This window comes from Drosophila melanogaster, chromosome 2L (assembly GCF_000001215.4).
Source record: "Drosophila melanogaster chromosome 2L".
In the NCBI taxonomy this organism is placed as follows: domain Eukaryota; kingdom Metazoa; phylum Arthropoda; class Insecta; order Diptera; family Drosophilidae; genus Drosophila; species Drosophila melanogaster.
In genome coordinates this window covers 66,259-80,718 of record NT_033779.5, presented here as the reverse complement: position 1 = coordinate 80,718, position 14,460 = coordinate 66,259, and the positions used below count along the sequence as shown (strand labels likewise).

Sequence of the window (14,460 nt, the reverse complement as noted above, 5' to 3'; positions counted from 1 at the left end):
AATAGCTGACCTAGCTAAAGTGAAGGAAAAGGAAAGAAAGCTATTAGGCGACGAATGGGACAGACTGTCTTTATTGCGTGCCAAATGGTTGTCTAGCGATTGCCGCGTAAAATATTATAAAAAAGAAATCTTTCAATTTGACTCATATGCACACATTCAGTCTGAACGAACCTAAATTCTCAAGAACGAAGTAAATAGCTTATTAAACTTTCTTTAATTATTAAGTTAATCATGGCTGCGTAAACAACTGATGCAATATTGAAAACGGATTACAACATTATGTATTTCCTTTTTTATTTTATATCACTTTTAAGGCCGGTTAACACGTCAAATGACTCATCCCCCGCTAACATATTTACGCATTTACATATTTCAACTGAAACCATCTGTGTCCATTTCCATTTCATTGCAATTGCCAAATCCATACCATCCCAGTAATCCAAGACATGGACATGCGCAATGAAATGGCGCCACCATTAAGTCCATACTTCTACGCAATATGCCCTGCTGGACCAACTCAGAATCCCACTCGCACTTGCCTGGCTGGCCCTTAGCAAATGTATCACCTTAAAAGAAGAATCTTTGTGAGCTTTTCGACATAGACACAACTTGGTGCAGGACATTTATGTTAAATTTATGTGTACGAGATTTATTAACTATAGAACTTATATACATACATGTATATGTGTACATATATAACATATATGTTAAAACCAATCATAGTTGCTGACTATCTGAAGACAATCAAATCTCTTAAATGGTTGCCCTTCAAGGCGTTATTGACTGCTTTTATGAAACTGAAAGTAGCAGAAGCAGACGTTGACGCCGCCGGCTTCTAGTGTATGGCATCGCAACAGCAAAACCGAAAATGGATGCGAAAGAACGATGTGTCCAACTACCATATGAAAATATGCAATCTAACGAGTGTAAGATTGATCTCGGGCGATATTCTGGGAATTCGAGAGCCGGTGCTCCAGTCTGATCACTGGTCCCTTACTTGGAGGTGCACACATTTAAACATGCCGGTATATATCCAGCGAATATATAAAGGAGAAACGAGCCGTTTAACCTCGTTTTGAGAAAATACCCTGCATCTATTTAATTCACGGAGCAACGAAAAAGAAGTATAAAAATAAGTTAAAAAGGTTATAACGTCCAGAAATACAGAAAAAACATTTGTACATCTAATATATGGATTTATGTATATAATGTGAAAAACGCTTTTTGTTTTGAATACTTCAATCTTGAGGCGTACTTTGAAATCCGGAATAAAATACCAACTATGTTTGTTTTGGCTTGCAATTGGATTTAACAGACCGAATTCAAATTGATACGTCCGATCAGTAAGTGCTAATCCTTGGATTATTACATCCACAATATAATAAAAACAATGGAGAGCAAAAAAAACGCGGCGGAGAGCCATATAAATATCCGCGGAGTAATTTTTCGATAACTTTGTTTTTGGCTTGCAATTCGGCATGAAAGGCACCAGGCTCAAGAACTCGGTTTCGCTGGATGCTTACGACGAATGAGAAACGGGTTGCATTCCGTTGACCATTTCAAACAATTGGCAGTGGCAGCTGCTGTGGCAAACCTTTGGGCACAGGAACACTAAGGGGACTAAGGAGGAACAGAGGACAAAACCTCAATTGAGGTTTAATTTAGAATGTACCAGAGCTACCGCACTGCGGAGCCATTGATTGCACAGTGTTCTGTGTGACATGAGAACACATTCGGAATATTGATAAGCCTACTCATTTTGCGTCTGGCTGGCTAATCGGTAAGTCCGATGAGGACAACGTCATGTTGTAAATTGGTGCGAATGCATTTGTTACCATTTACTTTTCAGTTGAGTATTGCCGGCCTGCCCAAATTTGTGATATTTGATTGATCTGGTTTGGTCAGAAATTTTTCAATTTAACAAAAATGTTTAAACACGCCCATGGTTCCACGACTACTGCCAGTGAGAAAAATGGTTGCATCAAAAAAAAAAGGTATCAGTCAACACAACTGCGCAAATGCCTCAAACTAAAAACCATATAGTCGCATTTTCTGATTTTTGAAGTGTAAAATGAACATAATCGACTAAACAAGTGGAAAACGACCTAAGTAGCCAATATAGTATAGACCACAGAAGGAGCATACCCAACAATCGGGTATTTGATTAATTTCATCTAGGGTTGGTTGTGACCATAATGCATTATGCAGCCAGCATTTAAACTTTTTAACTATGCATATTCCTTCTTAGATCGGAAATGATACATTATAAAGATCTTAATATTTCCTTATTCAATACCTATAGAGTAATTTTCATAATAATTACTGTAAATTAACGTAAAGCCTAGAATGATTTTAAGAATTACGAAACAAAGCATGACAATGTTCCCTTCGCGATTTAACATCACTATTCTACTTCATTAGCAAAATGGTCCAAAGCATTCTTGACACGAACAGACTGGAATCATAAATAATATTTTTTACTTTGCAGATGCTTTTCTACTTCCTTGGCCGAGCCTTGGGAAATATTTGAAGGCTGGACGTTTTCGGCATGGCTCTTTTGCTACTGTTTTTGCTGGCCGTGAAAAAAAAATGTCAACTGTCTTTGGAAACACATGTAGACATATACGTCAATTCAGGACAGCCTTCCCACTGGCGACTCGAGCAGCTCGGCCATACTGCGTCCTTAATCGATTATCATTTTTAATAATCATTTTCCGATGCCTTTAAGGCGGCCTTAGTTTGCGGACTCGCTGAAAGAAGCTGAGTCTCCTTTTGCTATCCGGCCCACTTATGGGCAGACAACCGCTTGACGTCTAGAGCGCATTGACATTTATGAGCGGAGCTCTGCGGTGCCCTAGGATCAGTGCGCATAAATATTTTAATTGCAAAGTTCTTATAAGATCCGTATATATGTGGTGCAGGCGCAATCAAAATTATTTGGACGTCATTGATTTATTAATTCATGTAATTTGCTTTTCACGGAATGATTGATTTTCAAGTCTGATTGAATTATATTTGAAGTTGGGGGATTTCAGCTCGCTTCCAGGCACTTATTGCTCGTTCCATAGCAGATCGAACTTTAATAAATAAGAACTGTAAGTTGAAATATTAATTTGGCAAGTTTAATATCTTTACCTTTTGGTTTTTTGTAAGTAGTGTTGCCTTGGATTGCTACTTCCCAAAGCTTGATATCTCCACGAATATTCACAATGTCGACGCACTCTGGCCTCATTTGATACTTAAAATGAAACAAGGACCTGTTGTTTACAAACAGTTCGTAATAGCTGTCTCTGCAAGCAATTACTATGACAAAGGCGCCTCCTGGCCTTAGACTTGTATTTAAGCGAGACACTGTGCAGTTCACCCAATCGCCGTTTAAATAGGCACGTCGTGTAATAATAGCCGTGCCGATTTTGTCATGTCTACTACGCAAGAAACATGGGCTGAAATAGAATGACACTGTGGGTTGCGGCCAAATTTCCTGTCCTTTCTGAAACGCTATACTGAATCTTTGGGGCATCAATCGGACACGACCTTCTATTCGTAGTGAACTTCCTTCAATGAGGAAGTTTTCTTTTAACAGCTTTCCATAGAAAGGAAGAGGGAGGCTCGGCTGGTAGAGGAACTTTTTAGATGACATCTTTGCCAGAGAAGATAAAACCATCCATTCAGTTTCCACGTTCTCTCCATCTCGGGGAAGTTTGTTTGAATGTGGAATGGGTCGAGGCAATGAGTGTGTTAGGCGTATAGGATACTCGGAAACATAGTATGTATCGATAACGATGTCGGAGACATCTCCGAGTACATCCACAGCTTCCAACCACCGATAAGGCATACGGTGAAAATATTTCGCAAAATGATAGCCGTTGACAGAAATAAAGAAGCACTCCTCAGTAAGCAATATTTGCATCCAAAAAGACTTTCCCCGGTTCAGCTGGAAGGTTAAATATGAAGAATTTTCCTCGGGTCCCCATTTTCCCTTAAGACGAGAATTACGCGTTATATAATTTTGAGGAAGTCGTGATCCTATTTGCAGTAGGACATCGCACTCCTCGCATATTTCACTTCCCTGCTTGGTGAGAAAATCAATAACAAAATGCTCACATGCCATTAGGATCATTCCGTGGAAGACGAAACAAAGTCCTGGCCTTGGACATTGGATCACTTTAAAATGTTTGCGTCGATGGGCTTCTGAACGCTTTTCATAGAACAACGACATCGCATCCATAACTCGCCTTAGAGCTACAGTGCACGCTCCAGGATACACGCTCATACACTTGCTCTCCATTTTATACGGCAGTAGTAGGGAAAGAAACTTCAAAATTGTTGTTATACAAGGGAGATTAAAATATTTATAACATTTGAATAAATACCCAGAGTTTGACATTAAAAAAGAAAACGACATTACCAGAAACATTGAAAGCTATTTTTTACTCAATAAATACCCATATAGCGACTATGCGTTCAATTATATAAATACACATGTGTAGGGAAGAATAATAAAAATCGGATGACGTTACCATAATTTTATTTATTAACAAAAATATTGTATAATGAAACACGAGCGTATCACTTTTTTATTGTCGCTAAACTACTAAAAAATAAAAACATGAACAGCTACTACTCACTAAAGAACCACGGATTCTGATAGACTCGCATATTTTTGCCTTTAATCATCTGATTTTTTTCCAGCGTTACATTCCAAAGTTTAACATCTCCTTGTATGTAGACAGTGTCCACCACCTCAGGGCTAACCTTATATTTAAAATCAGTCATAAACTGCCGATTGACATACACCTCAAAGGATGTTTTGGTACAAACAATGGCTAAACAAAAAGACCGACCAGGGCGAAAGTTTGTGTCAAACTCCGAACGCTCTTCTTGTGCCCAAGCTCCATTAAGCCAGGCATTCCTACACACCACCGCCTTTCCAATAGCGCCGCTGCTTGCTTTCGAAAAACGTGGGTTTAAGTGGAATGCAATTACTGGATGTGGCCATATGTCCTGCCCCTGTTGCAGGTTTATATAAAACGAGTGGGGAAGTAATCGCACTCTCCCTTCAATCTTCAAGCATCGACCATCGACCAACGAATTTGGTGGCAATGCTCCATAATAAGGCAAAGTAAGGCCAAGATCATTCGAACTATTGTTACGCTTAGGCGAACTGTCCGACTGTGTGTTCGGGGCGCTAATAATGCACCACTCATGAGGTATTTTAACAGTCTCCTCAACGCTGGCATCAATTTCATTAATCCCATCATCTATGTGAAGCTCAATGTTATTAGCCTCTGACTGGGGTAATCGCTCAGGATATTTTAAGACCAAAGTTCGCTTCATTTCCACGTTACTTACATCTCCCTTCACTTCCAGAATGCGAACATCCCTATAAGGGATTCGATGAGTGTACGCTGCAAAGTGTTGTCCGTTTACCGATATCATATAGCATGCCTCAGTAACTAGCACTTGAATGGAAAACTCCTCGCCTCGACTTAGTAGAAACGGCAATGCCGAGGACACTTCCTCGTTTCCCCAAATGTCCTGTACTTTGGTGTTGCGGACAATATAGTTTTGTGGCAACCGTGGATTAATGTGGAGCGCCACATCTCGAGAGTCATTGTTATAAACCAGATTGATGGAAAACCTAAAAAGGACGAGGAACAGTTTAAAAATTAATCACGTAAACTTGGCCACTTAACATACCTCTCGCAGTTTACAGAGAGATTCCCAGTCACCGTGAAACTTATCCCTTCGCTCAATTTCCCTATTTGGTCGTTAAAATATTTTGGCACAGCATCTGCATATTCGTAAAATGAGGCCTAGAATGGGAATTTAATAAGCAGAACTTTTAAAAACTTTTAATTACTCTTAAAACAGTCTTTCACCCCTCCAGTTCAAGGTTTATCGTAAAAGGCAGTGTTCGGATTAAAATATAGCCAAATTGGAAAGTAGCCTTGTCAGCCATTCCATATATAAAGAAAATTTAAGATTAACTTAATTTGTTTATCGTTTGCACAAACGATAAGACTATAAGTCATTTCCAAAGGACAATCAAAATACTAGTTGCTTACAGATGTAAGCTATCATTTTACTCTTTTGTACATTTTTAGTTATAAATTCTTCCGTCAATATGTTCAATGCTTGCTTACCTCATTCAAACCTCCCTTTTTCAGCTTGGGACAACAGCACATCATTTTTTCATACAAAACCCTAAGACACATTTTACGTTCTGATTTGGAAATCTGAATAGCCAGAACTAAAAAATTAAATATTCGTCTAATTCAAGGGATGTACTTTTTTAACCACAGAACTCTTTATGAATCGCTTATCGAAATGTATTTGTTTTTAGACATTAAGGAATGAATCAACATCGTACTTGCTCGCTACCGCACATTGAAAATCGAAAAGTCACTGTAACTTAAATACTGCGCATGTAAATAATATACTTTTAGTTCCTTAGAATTCGCTGTTGATGAATATATTCTGCCCTAAAACGTTCTTTTCAGCCTTCAGGAGCTCAAAGGATTTTAATGTTATTTAACAAAATGGTTTGGTTGCCAGATATTTAGCTGTTATTATTGTCTCCCTTTTCGCGAGTTACACGCTTGAAGAGAATTGAAGCTACGCCGCTATGACAACGCCAAAAGCTCTTTGAACTCGACATATAAAAACGACGATATATGTATGTATGTATACACCCTTAACAGATGTGCAAATAAATGGCGAGTAAGCTCCTGAATTGACTTGTGTTGAGAGCTTATCGCTTTAAATAATTATGAAGAGTGGCTAGGGTTCAGACTTGACTAAGTGCTAAAGCCACCCACCTTGTCAGACCACGACTATGTCAAACAGTTGTTTCGAGCTCCCCCAGCACGCGAATGGGGGAATTACTGCGGAGTACGCTAAAAGCCAAGACAAAGATGAAAAAGAGAAGAGCAATTGTACATGATGTGACAAACGCACGCATGTACGTATATAAGCACAACCGCTAAGCCACAGCAATTGCGCTCAATTTATCCGATTACGCACTTTTAATTCATTTCCATCCACCACCTCGATGTCGCTGATGCAATCCAAAGGAAAGTGTGTTGTGCTCTCCACCTGTAGAAAACTGTTGTGCAGTTCCATTGTCGTACCGTCCAAGGCATCCATATTTCGGTCACAGTATACACTCGCCTCAATAGCTGCAAAATCAATGTGTGCCTTCCGATGCCTTGAGGGCTGACGCTCGCGGCAATAAAATCCAAACAGTTAAACTTCGCTCGATTTTGTAGGTATTCTGCCACAGAACATCTGACAGATCAACGAGTTCTATAAACAGCTTTTGGAAAACTATCGCTTTGATACACAAAAGCTTTAAAAACACATTGCACTGGCGACACCAATCCTGCTTTAAAATCGCAGTGGCGCCATTATACACAACTCATTTAAACTACATAGTGAAGTGCCTGAACTTAATTAAAACAACAGTGGCGCCATTGTGTATATTGGCGTCAGTGTGGAGTTTTTTTAAATTGGTGTCAGCGCTAAAGAAACCACCCTGTCCGACCGCGACTGTGCGAACAGCTATTAAAAGCTCCCCCACAACGCGAATAGGGGAATTACTGCGGAGTACGCTAAATGTCAAAACAAAGACGAAAAAAGAGAAAAACATTTGTACGTGATGCGTACAAACACATGTTTACACTTTAAGCACTATCACTAAACCACTCAGTATTTGCGCTATAGTATCCCGATTACGCACTTTAAATTCATTTCCATCCACCACCTCGATGCCGCTGATGCAATCCGAAGGAAAGGGTCTTGTGCCCTCCGCCTGTAAAAACCTCTTGTGTAGTTCCGTTGTCGTATCGTCAAAGGCATCCATATTTAGGACACAGTCTGCACCCGCCTCAATGGCTGCAAAATCTATGCCTGCCTTCCGATGCATTGGATCGGATGTTTTTGACACCTGACGCAACCAAAGCTCGCGGCAATGAAATCGAAACAGTTCCAAACGGCGCTTGATGCGATAATAGTTTAAACTTCGTTCGATATTAAAAGTGTTCTGCCACAGAGCATCTGACAGATCGACGAGTTCGCGAACCGAGTGGCAAGCCAGGAGTATTATTGCCGTCATACTGACTATGCAAAGATGGGGTTACCGATTTTACCCGATGCAAATGCGGTTTTGAGCACGGAGCTTATACGCTCTCTCGCTCTTTTGGTGCAATTCAGCGCGCTTTAATGTACGAGATTTTTTTTGGCTGAATACATATATACATACACATGTATGTATGTATGCATCTGAAAGCCAAAATACGTGTGCCTTTAGCAGCGGTTTGTGAGCGGACTGTTTGGAATTTGATTTTATGCCGGCCTGACCGAGGCCACCTATAGCTCAATACTTTTTATCAACCCCGAGATATGTAGCTTTTGCATTCTGATAACATTGTTTGTCTACACATACAAATTTAGTCATGCGTAGGTGCGCCTATACATATGTATCTACATTAAGAAACTTTTCTAGTATGTATATTCTTCATTCATATGTATTAGTACAGGCGTTGTCTGTCGTATTCGATAGCGGTGGTAGTTCTTTTTGGCTATTAATGTACCATAAAGTTGACGATGCAAAGCAATTAGTATCGACAAACTTACATCCTCATTTTTAAACCTCTGATAGGTTTCATCCTGGCTTCGTTTTTGCTTTCCACAGCAGCAAGTCATTTGTATGATGGAAATAAATTGATCTCGGAACAGTTGAAAACGTTGCTATTGTTCATTAGATAGCTGAAAAATAATATGTTACCAATCGCTAAGAAGACCTTTTTTAACGTTAAAAGTTTGATGCTAATAATTAAATAAAAACAATATTTTATTGAACAAGTATATGTTCTTCATTCTTAGAATCACTGGGGCGTTCACATAAACCTACATGTGTACATATTTTGACTTGCTCGATTTCAACAACCGCCACACGTCGCGAAGCTTTTCAAACTGATATTTTGTTTTGCACATTATCATTGTCTGAATCAGCCATTAGACCTCGCGCTGTGTGCTTTGTAAAAAGAGATTGATGTACATATGTACATACATATTTACATTCGTATGTGCAAGTTTTTAAGGCAATTGCCTATTAGCTGTTTTCATTCATTTTCCTGCTGTTTCTAAAGCAGATATATCACAACCGATTTTATCATTACCGAAACATATACAAAAGTGGTGTATATCAAATTGTTATTAATGATCGAAATGACCTGTCGAAGCTTACATTCTTTCTGCTTTTGAACTTAAATAAGTTTGTGAACTATCAATTAAGATGATGTTTAGAAAAGACGTTGCAATTGTTAAATTTTCAGCATCATTATTTATTTACATTATTTAAAATTATTTTTCGGTACCGTTATTATTAAAAACAAAAGTTTAATTAAAACTACAAAAATACAGCTTAGATTCAAGACTGTAAACCAAATAAATATCTTCCGTTCTGCTGTCTAAAGGCATATTCTGGATTTTATGTTAACATACACCAGAAGGTACATTATATGTTCAAAACTTAACCCAAAAGAAAACTTAAGCGCTGAATAATTAATCGATTTACATACGTAAGGAAATTTTTTCAACCAAATCGTGTTATTCTTTAAATAGTTGTACTATTCTTGACTTATTTTCGTGTGTAGACTCCAGCCATTGCTTTTAATAAAGTTAATACAACTATACTAGTTTTTAAATGGGAGTATACATTGTACACAATTACATGTGCATCTTAGAGGGACGTAAAATAGGTATTTAATATTTTCCAAAATAAAACCACATATTTTATATGAAGGATATAAAGCATATCTCAGCGCTGTCGTGTCGAGCGCGTACCCATGCTATGATGTGATTTAGAAGTTGGTCCTTTATAATACTTTGATAACGTTTTGCTAGTACGGGTCGGTCGGGCGTTGGTGCTGTTCCGTTCTGAAGGTTTTTCCGTATCTGCCTTTAACGGCAAGTCATCGTCTTCATCCCATCTAGAGTCTTTTTTTTCTTCATCGCCAAAATCCTCGACGTTGGAATCAATCTTTGATTTACGTCCTCGGCGGTTTCTTGATGATGAAGAACTAACATCAGTTCGCTCCCACTTATCACTAAAAAATACGGTAAACATTTTAAATAAAGTCCGTATCAATAAATCTACAACTCACTCTTTTAGGGAAATCGTGTTTTCTTCTCCTGCTTTAAATCCACGATTCAGCAGGGCCAGCTCCCGCTCGGCAATTGCTTTTTTATGCTCATCTGCCGATTCTGCTGCACTTAGCTTGGTTGTGGAATCGGCAAGTTGCTTCACAGGTTCTTCATGATTGCCTCGCTTCAGCTGAAGCTGTTGCTCCTGGGCCTGTTTTATAGAGCGCTTTAACGCACTTCTAAGAGTGTCGCGGGAGTTTTCAGGCGCTGCATCGGCTCCCAACTGAGAAAGTCCAATAGCCTCCAAAAGCTTTTGTCCAAGCGCAGCTTTGACTTCCGACTTCCGAACGGATACCGAGCCTGCTTTGCTATCATCAATATCGTCACTACCTCCATTGTCCGGGACTGGTTCACACACTTCGGGATTTTCTTTCGCATTAATGGCTCTGGCTTTAGGATCGCAAATGTCTTCCGGGACGGTACTTGTGGGTGCCTGCTTTAGCTGACCCAAAGATTCTTTTCTAACAGTTACCGCACTTTTCTTTGTTTCTCTGGATAAAGTCTGTTTCGTACTTGGAAATACTTCTTTTGAATTCTTTTCATTTGGGGATCCGCTGTTATCGAGCACAACGACTTCAGACGGCTCTGATGACCGAATGTCTGTTTTGCGCCTTTTAAAATTGTATTGGGATCCGGGCTGGGACTGCGGAGAGACGTAGTCATCCTCAAGGTACTTCACATTATGCGGATCGACTGCAAGAGGCGGTTGGGGATCGATCAGTACAATGTCTTCTAAATTAACTGCACTGTCAGAGCCAATACAACTCTGACGAGTTTTTCGCTGGTCTTTTGTTTCTTGTTGTTGCTGCTTAAGGAGTGAGATAAGCGCTTCATTAATAGCGTCGGCCGGATTTGATTCGAACTGCGAAAAAAGCACAGAATTGATATTCGACAGTTCGTTGCTGACATAAGCTGCCTTTGAAGTCGATAACGAAATTATGCGGCGCGTCTTGTCAACAGCAGGTAAATCAAGGGCACGCATCTTTCGTTGATGGCGTTTGACAGTTGGCACGCTAACCGCCTTTTTGTGACGCACAGGCTGCGGTTCCTGTTCCGTGGGACTGGAAGGCACTAATTGAACCGACGTTTCTGGTGGAAGTTTATAAGGCATTGCACTAGATAAGTCAGCCAGCTTAAGTACATCTTTAGTCGCCTGCGATGAATGGTTTGAAGAAGCAGACCCGATAGCTGAGGAAAGTGGATGCTGATCTTGTTGCTGAACCACAGGCAGCATTGGGGCCAAATATGGACCTAAAAGTTGTGTGAGATCTGTGTCTTGAAGAAGGTTTGTGTCTGACATTATAACAGCGAACTTTGAACTTTTTAAGCGGGACATTTGCTCATCACAGTTTTCTGCTGTCACCGGCCATTTTAGAGCCTTGAGAATAAGCATCAACAAGTCTGGATCCCTAATAACGCTTCCCAGGAATATTGCATCAGTGAGGCTTTTAACATTAGAAATTGACGTTGACGGGGGTGAAACATGCGAATCAACCGATATAGTTAAATCGAGTTTTGTGGACTTTGTCTTAGATTGACTTGGCACAGTTTTCTTTAGCTGTGGCAGAGCCGTTTGAAGAAATTGTTCTTCATCCTCCCTTTTCTTTTTTGGCGCCGCAAAGATCATGTGCTCTGGCAGTGCTTCCTCCACGGAAGGTTCACCACCATATTGGGGTACCAGTGTAGTTGTGACCAGTGGTCTAACATCTTCAATAGGGTTTCGATTTTGCGCACCCTTAAGCAGTGATACCTGTCCGGTACGCATGGCTTTAATGTTGTTTAATGTGTTTTTAAGATTTCTACTTTTCTGCAGAAACAAATTACTGTCCTGAGATTTCGTTCCTGGATTGCTAACGTTTGAAGAAATAAGAACGGAAGCTGTAACTGTGTTTCTGCTATCTGTCACGTTGATGTTTCCGGTATTGTCCTCTGCTTGGACTTCAGGTATATTGCCCGTGATGCGCCCATGAGTCTGGATGAAGTTTATTACTCCTTTCGGCGATAGTTTTGTGTCTGGGCTCTTTCTCATTGCGTTGCTACCCAATGACTCTGTGTTTAGGGGCACCAAAGAAGGCAGACACTGCATAGTTCGTTGAGCGATAGACAGTGGGGCCGATCCATACCTAGTGTCTGTAAAAACGCTGTTGCGTCTCCCAGTGTTAAGATAGCTCTTTACTGATCCAGCGGGTTTGCTCAGAGAAGAGGATGAGGAAGATGCAGCCAAGTAGTTTTCGCCGGTTTTTGGGGCCAGCTCCAGGCAATTGGCTGGTTGGGGCTTGGAAGCGGTGTTTCCGGACTCCGGCACGTGGGTCAGCAAAATGGGGCGAAATTCATCGATTTCCGCTTGGACTTCGTCGTGTCGGTGTGGGATTTGGGTTGCTGGAACGCTCAGTTGTGCAGCAGCCGCTTCCCTCGCATTCTTAGGCTGGAAGATTTAATAAGTTGTAAGCTTGCTGATTATATATAAGTGGTATATAATCGATTACCAGTGTACTAAGGAGAAAGTCCCGAAACACGAGCTGAGTATGTTTTGCTATATTTGAAAGCGACGCCGTGGCCTCTACTTGGCGGTAACAAGATTTGCAGAGCACTTTTGGCAGAGGATCTTCTTCAGCTACCTAAAAAGAAATACGTTTTTTAAATGTCGAGTCTTAGCAAGTACGCGGAGGTCTTGTTTTGATACTTATTCAGATCTAGGATTAAATTTGATGCAGCGCCAAACAGGCTGTTCCTTTTTATTTACTTACATTTAGATAAAGGTGTCGAGATATTTTATCCTTCAGTCCCTGTGTTTTAAAAATAAACACACTTTCAACCACGGAATTCGTCTTGCTTTTCGTGTTGGCAGCGCAAATGCGGCACAAGTGCTCAAACTGAGCATCCATGTTACGAATTTGAATGCGCCTTTTATTTCCTATCTCAAAGCGTCAAGCCCAACATGCTGATGACAAAATGCAGAAAAATTTTTTAAAAATCCCAGGGGTTCGGTGTAATAGGCTTACTCTTGTTAACACCAAATTTAGACACACACACTACCATTTGCAATGCAGTTCGCCTTGCCCACTACTTCGTTTTCATGAATTTTTTACACTTGCAATTTGAGAAAGTCGTCGCGCGGTTACTGAGAGCGTGCAAAACAAAAGGCAAAATGAAAAACAAATAATAACAAACTGTAAATGTATTGATCATTGAAAGCGGAGAGCGCAAGTCCGAGAGAGTGAGAAACAGAAGCAGATCTTTGCTTTCCTCGTTTTACGCTGTTCACAATTGCTATGCTATGTTTTTGTGGAAAATAGTATTTTTCCATTTATTCTTTTCTCGAAAGCTTTGCAGAAGTCTTTTAGTCTCGACGAACGTTTTGGAATTACGAACATGAGCACAATAAAAGATTTATTCACTTAAAATAGACTTCTGCCACAACGATTTCACCAGCACTTGCGTTGCGACGAAAAAACGAAATAAAACTGAGCGAAATAAATGTTGCTGCCGTTTGCCATTACACTCACCACTCACACATACTAATGCATTTCCGTACACACACAGTTTCGCGCTGATGGCTTACAGTACTCTTTCTTTGCTCTCGCCTCTCCTACGTTGTTTGCACCGCCGGTGATGGTGTGCGTGCTCCCTGACTGTTGCTTGTATTAAACACTTACACGACTTTTGTTTCTATTTTTCGAGCGCTGGTGTATATGTGTGCGGGCTTGGTGTCCGTCTGTTTCATGGCGCACAGCCAGTTTTCCGCTCTATCCATGTGGCCTCAATGGCGTAAATGTAGTCGGCTGGTTTTTCTTTCCACCAGTTTTTTCTTGCGACCGGGTATTTAAGGTGTATCTAAATACCGTTGAAGGCGATTGCATATTCAAAAGCTATTACTTCCCTTATTAAAATACATACGTGCATACATATTATGTATTAATTTGCCGCTCGTAAAGTAAAAGACGACTCGCTCACTTATCAACTGTTGGTGCCTTTATTTACGTTGATTCCTCGCATGAAGCGCTCTCCTTGAACTAAAACTAGTTGTCATTCATTTTGATAGTGTTGGTTGTTCTCTGTTTGCGTGCCTTAGAGCTTATGCTTCTGATCTTTCTTTTGCCATTTTAGCTATTTTCCTGAGATTTTGTGATTCACTATGTCTATGTATTCGTGCATTTACGCCAAAATGTGGGCATAAGAAAAAATTTAAAATCAAGCTTTCGTATTAGCAATAAGTGCGATGTGGACGTACTGGACTTGGAAAACACAGTC

General features: G+C 40.2%; 3 protein-coding genes, 1 long non-coding RNA gene and 1 other non-coding gene across 14 annotated transcripts; 1 reads left to right on the top strand and 4 right to left on the bottom strand.

The window, feature by feature from the left end:
* Positions 1–2,935: 2,935 nt before the first annotated feature.
* On the bottom strand, positions 2,936–4,371 carry CG11374 (uncharacterized protein). Its single transcript, NM_134644.4, has 2 exons — positions 3,136–4,371; positions 2,936–3,077 (listed from the first exon to the last, which is right to left on the bottom strand). The coding sequence occupies exons 1-2, from the start codon at positions 4,271–4,273 to the stop codon at positions 3,010–3,012; spliced, it is 1,206 nt and encodes a 401-aa protein (NP_608488.3). The 5' UTR covers positions 4,274–4,371; the 3' UTR covers positions 2,936–3,009.
* A 136-nt stretch (positions 4,372–4,507) lies between these two features.
* Positions 4,508–8,962, bottom strand: galectin. 5 transcript variants are annotated; one of them, NM_001258884.1, is made up of 4 exons: positions 8,915–8,962; positions 8,638–8,769; positions 5,701–5,816; positions 4,508–5,641 (listed from the first exon to the last, which is right to left on the bottom strand). In NM_001258884.1, exons 2-4 carry the CDS (start codon positions 8,704–8,706, stop codon positions 4,621–4,623), a joined length of 1,206 nt encoding a protein of 401 aa, NP_001245813.1. In that variant the 5' UTR covers positions 8,707–8,769; positions 8,915–8,962; the 3' UTR covers positions 4,508–4,620. The 5 variants fall into 5 exon arrangements, with proteins under 5 accessions (NP_001245813.1, NP_001259788.1, NP_608487.1 ...); NM_001272859.1 differs by lacking the exons at positions 8,638–8,769; positions 8,915–8,962 and adding exons at positions 6,822–6,899; positions 7,027–7,234; NM_134643.4 differs by lacking the exons at positions 8,638–8,769; positions 8,915–8,962 and adding an exon at positions 7,742–8,332.
* On the top strand, positions 6,883–9,680 carry asRNA:CR44987 (antisense RNA:CR44987). Of its 2 annotated transcripts, NR_123997.1 has the most exons (2): positions 6,883–6,964; positions 7,077–9,680. The 2 variants fall into 2 exon arrangements; NR_123998.1 differs by having other exon boundaries at positions 6,883–9,680.
* Positions 9,329–14,237, bottom strand: dbr (debra). Of its 5 annotated transcripts, NM_001258883.3 has the most exons (7): positions 14,107–14,237; positions 13,716–14,043; positions 13,212–13,330; positions 12,957–13,150; positions 12,696–12,827; positions 10,170–12,634; positions 9,329–10,112 (listed from the first exon to the last, which is right to left on the bottom strand). In NM_001258883.3, exons 4-7 carry the CDS (start codon positions 13,092–13,094, stop codon positions 9,824–9,826), a joined length of 3,024 nt encoding a protein of 1,007 aa, NP_001245812.1. In that variant the 5' UTR covers positions 13,095–13,150; positions 13,212–13,330; positions 13,716–14,043; positions 14,107–14,237; the 3' UTR covers positions 9,329–9,823. The 5 variants fall into 5 exon arrangements, with proteins under 5 accessions (NP_001245812.1, NP_001245810.1, NP_608486.1 ...); NM_001258881.2 differs by lacking the exons at positions 13,716–14,043; positions 14,107–14,237 and adding an exon at positions 13,582–13,676; NM_001258882.2 differs by lacking the exons at positions 13,716–14,043; positions 14,107–14,237 and adding an exon at positions 13,608–13,676 and having other exon boundaries at positions 9,638–10,112.
* On the bottom strand, positions 14,195–14,401 carry lncRNA:CR45340 (long non-coding RNA:CR45340). The gene has a single exon (NR_123996.1). It is a non-coding gene; the product is annotated as a long non-coding RNA:CR45340 (long non-coding RNA).
* Positions 14,402–14,460: the final 59 nt, after the last annotated feature.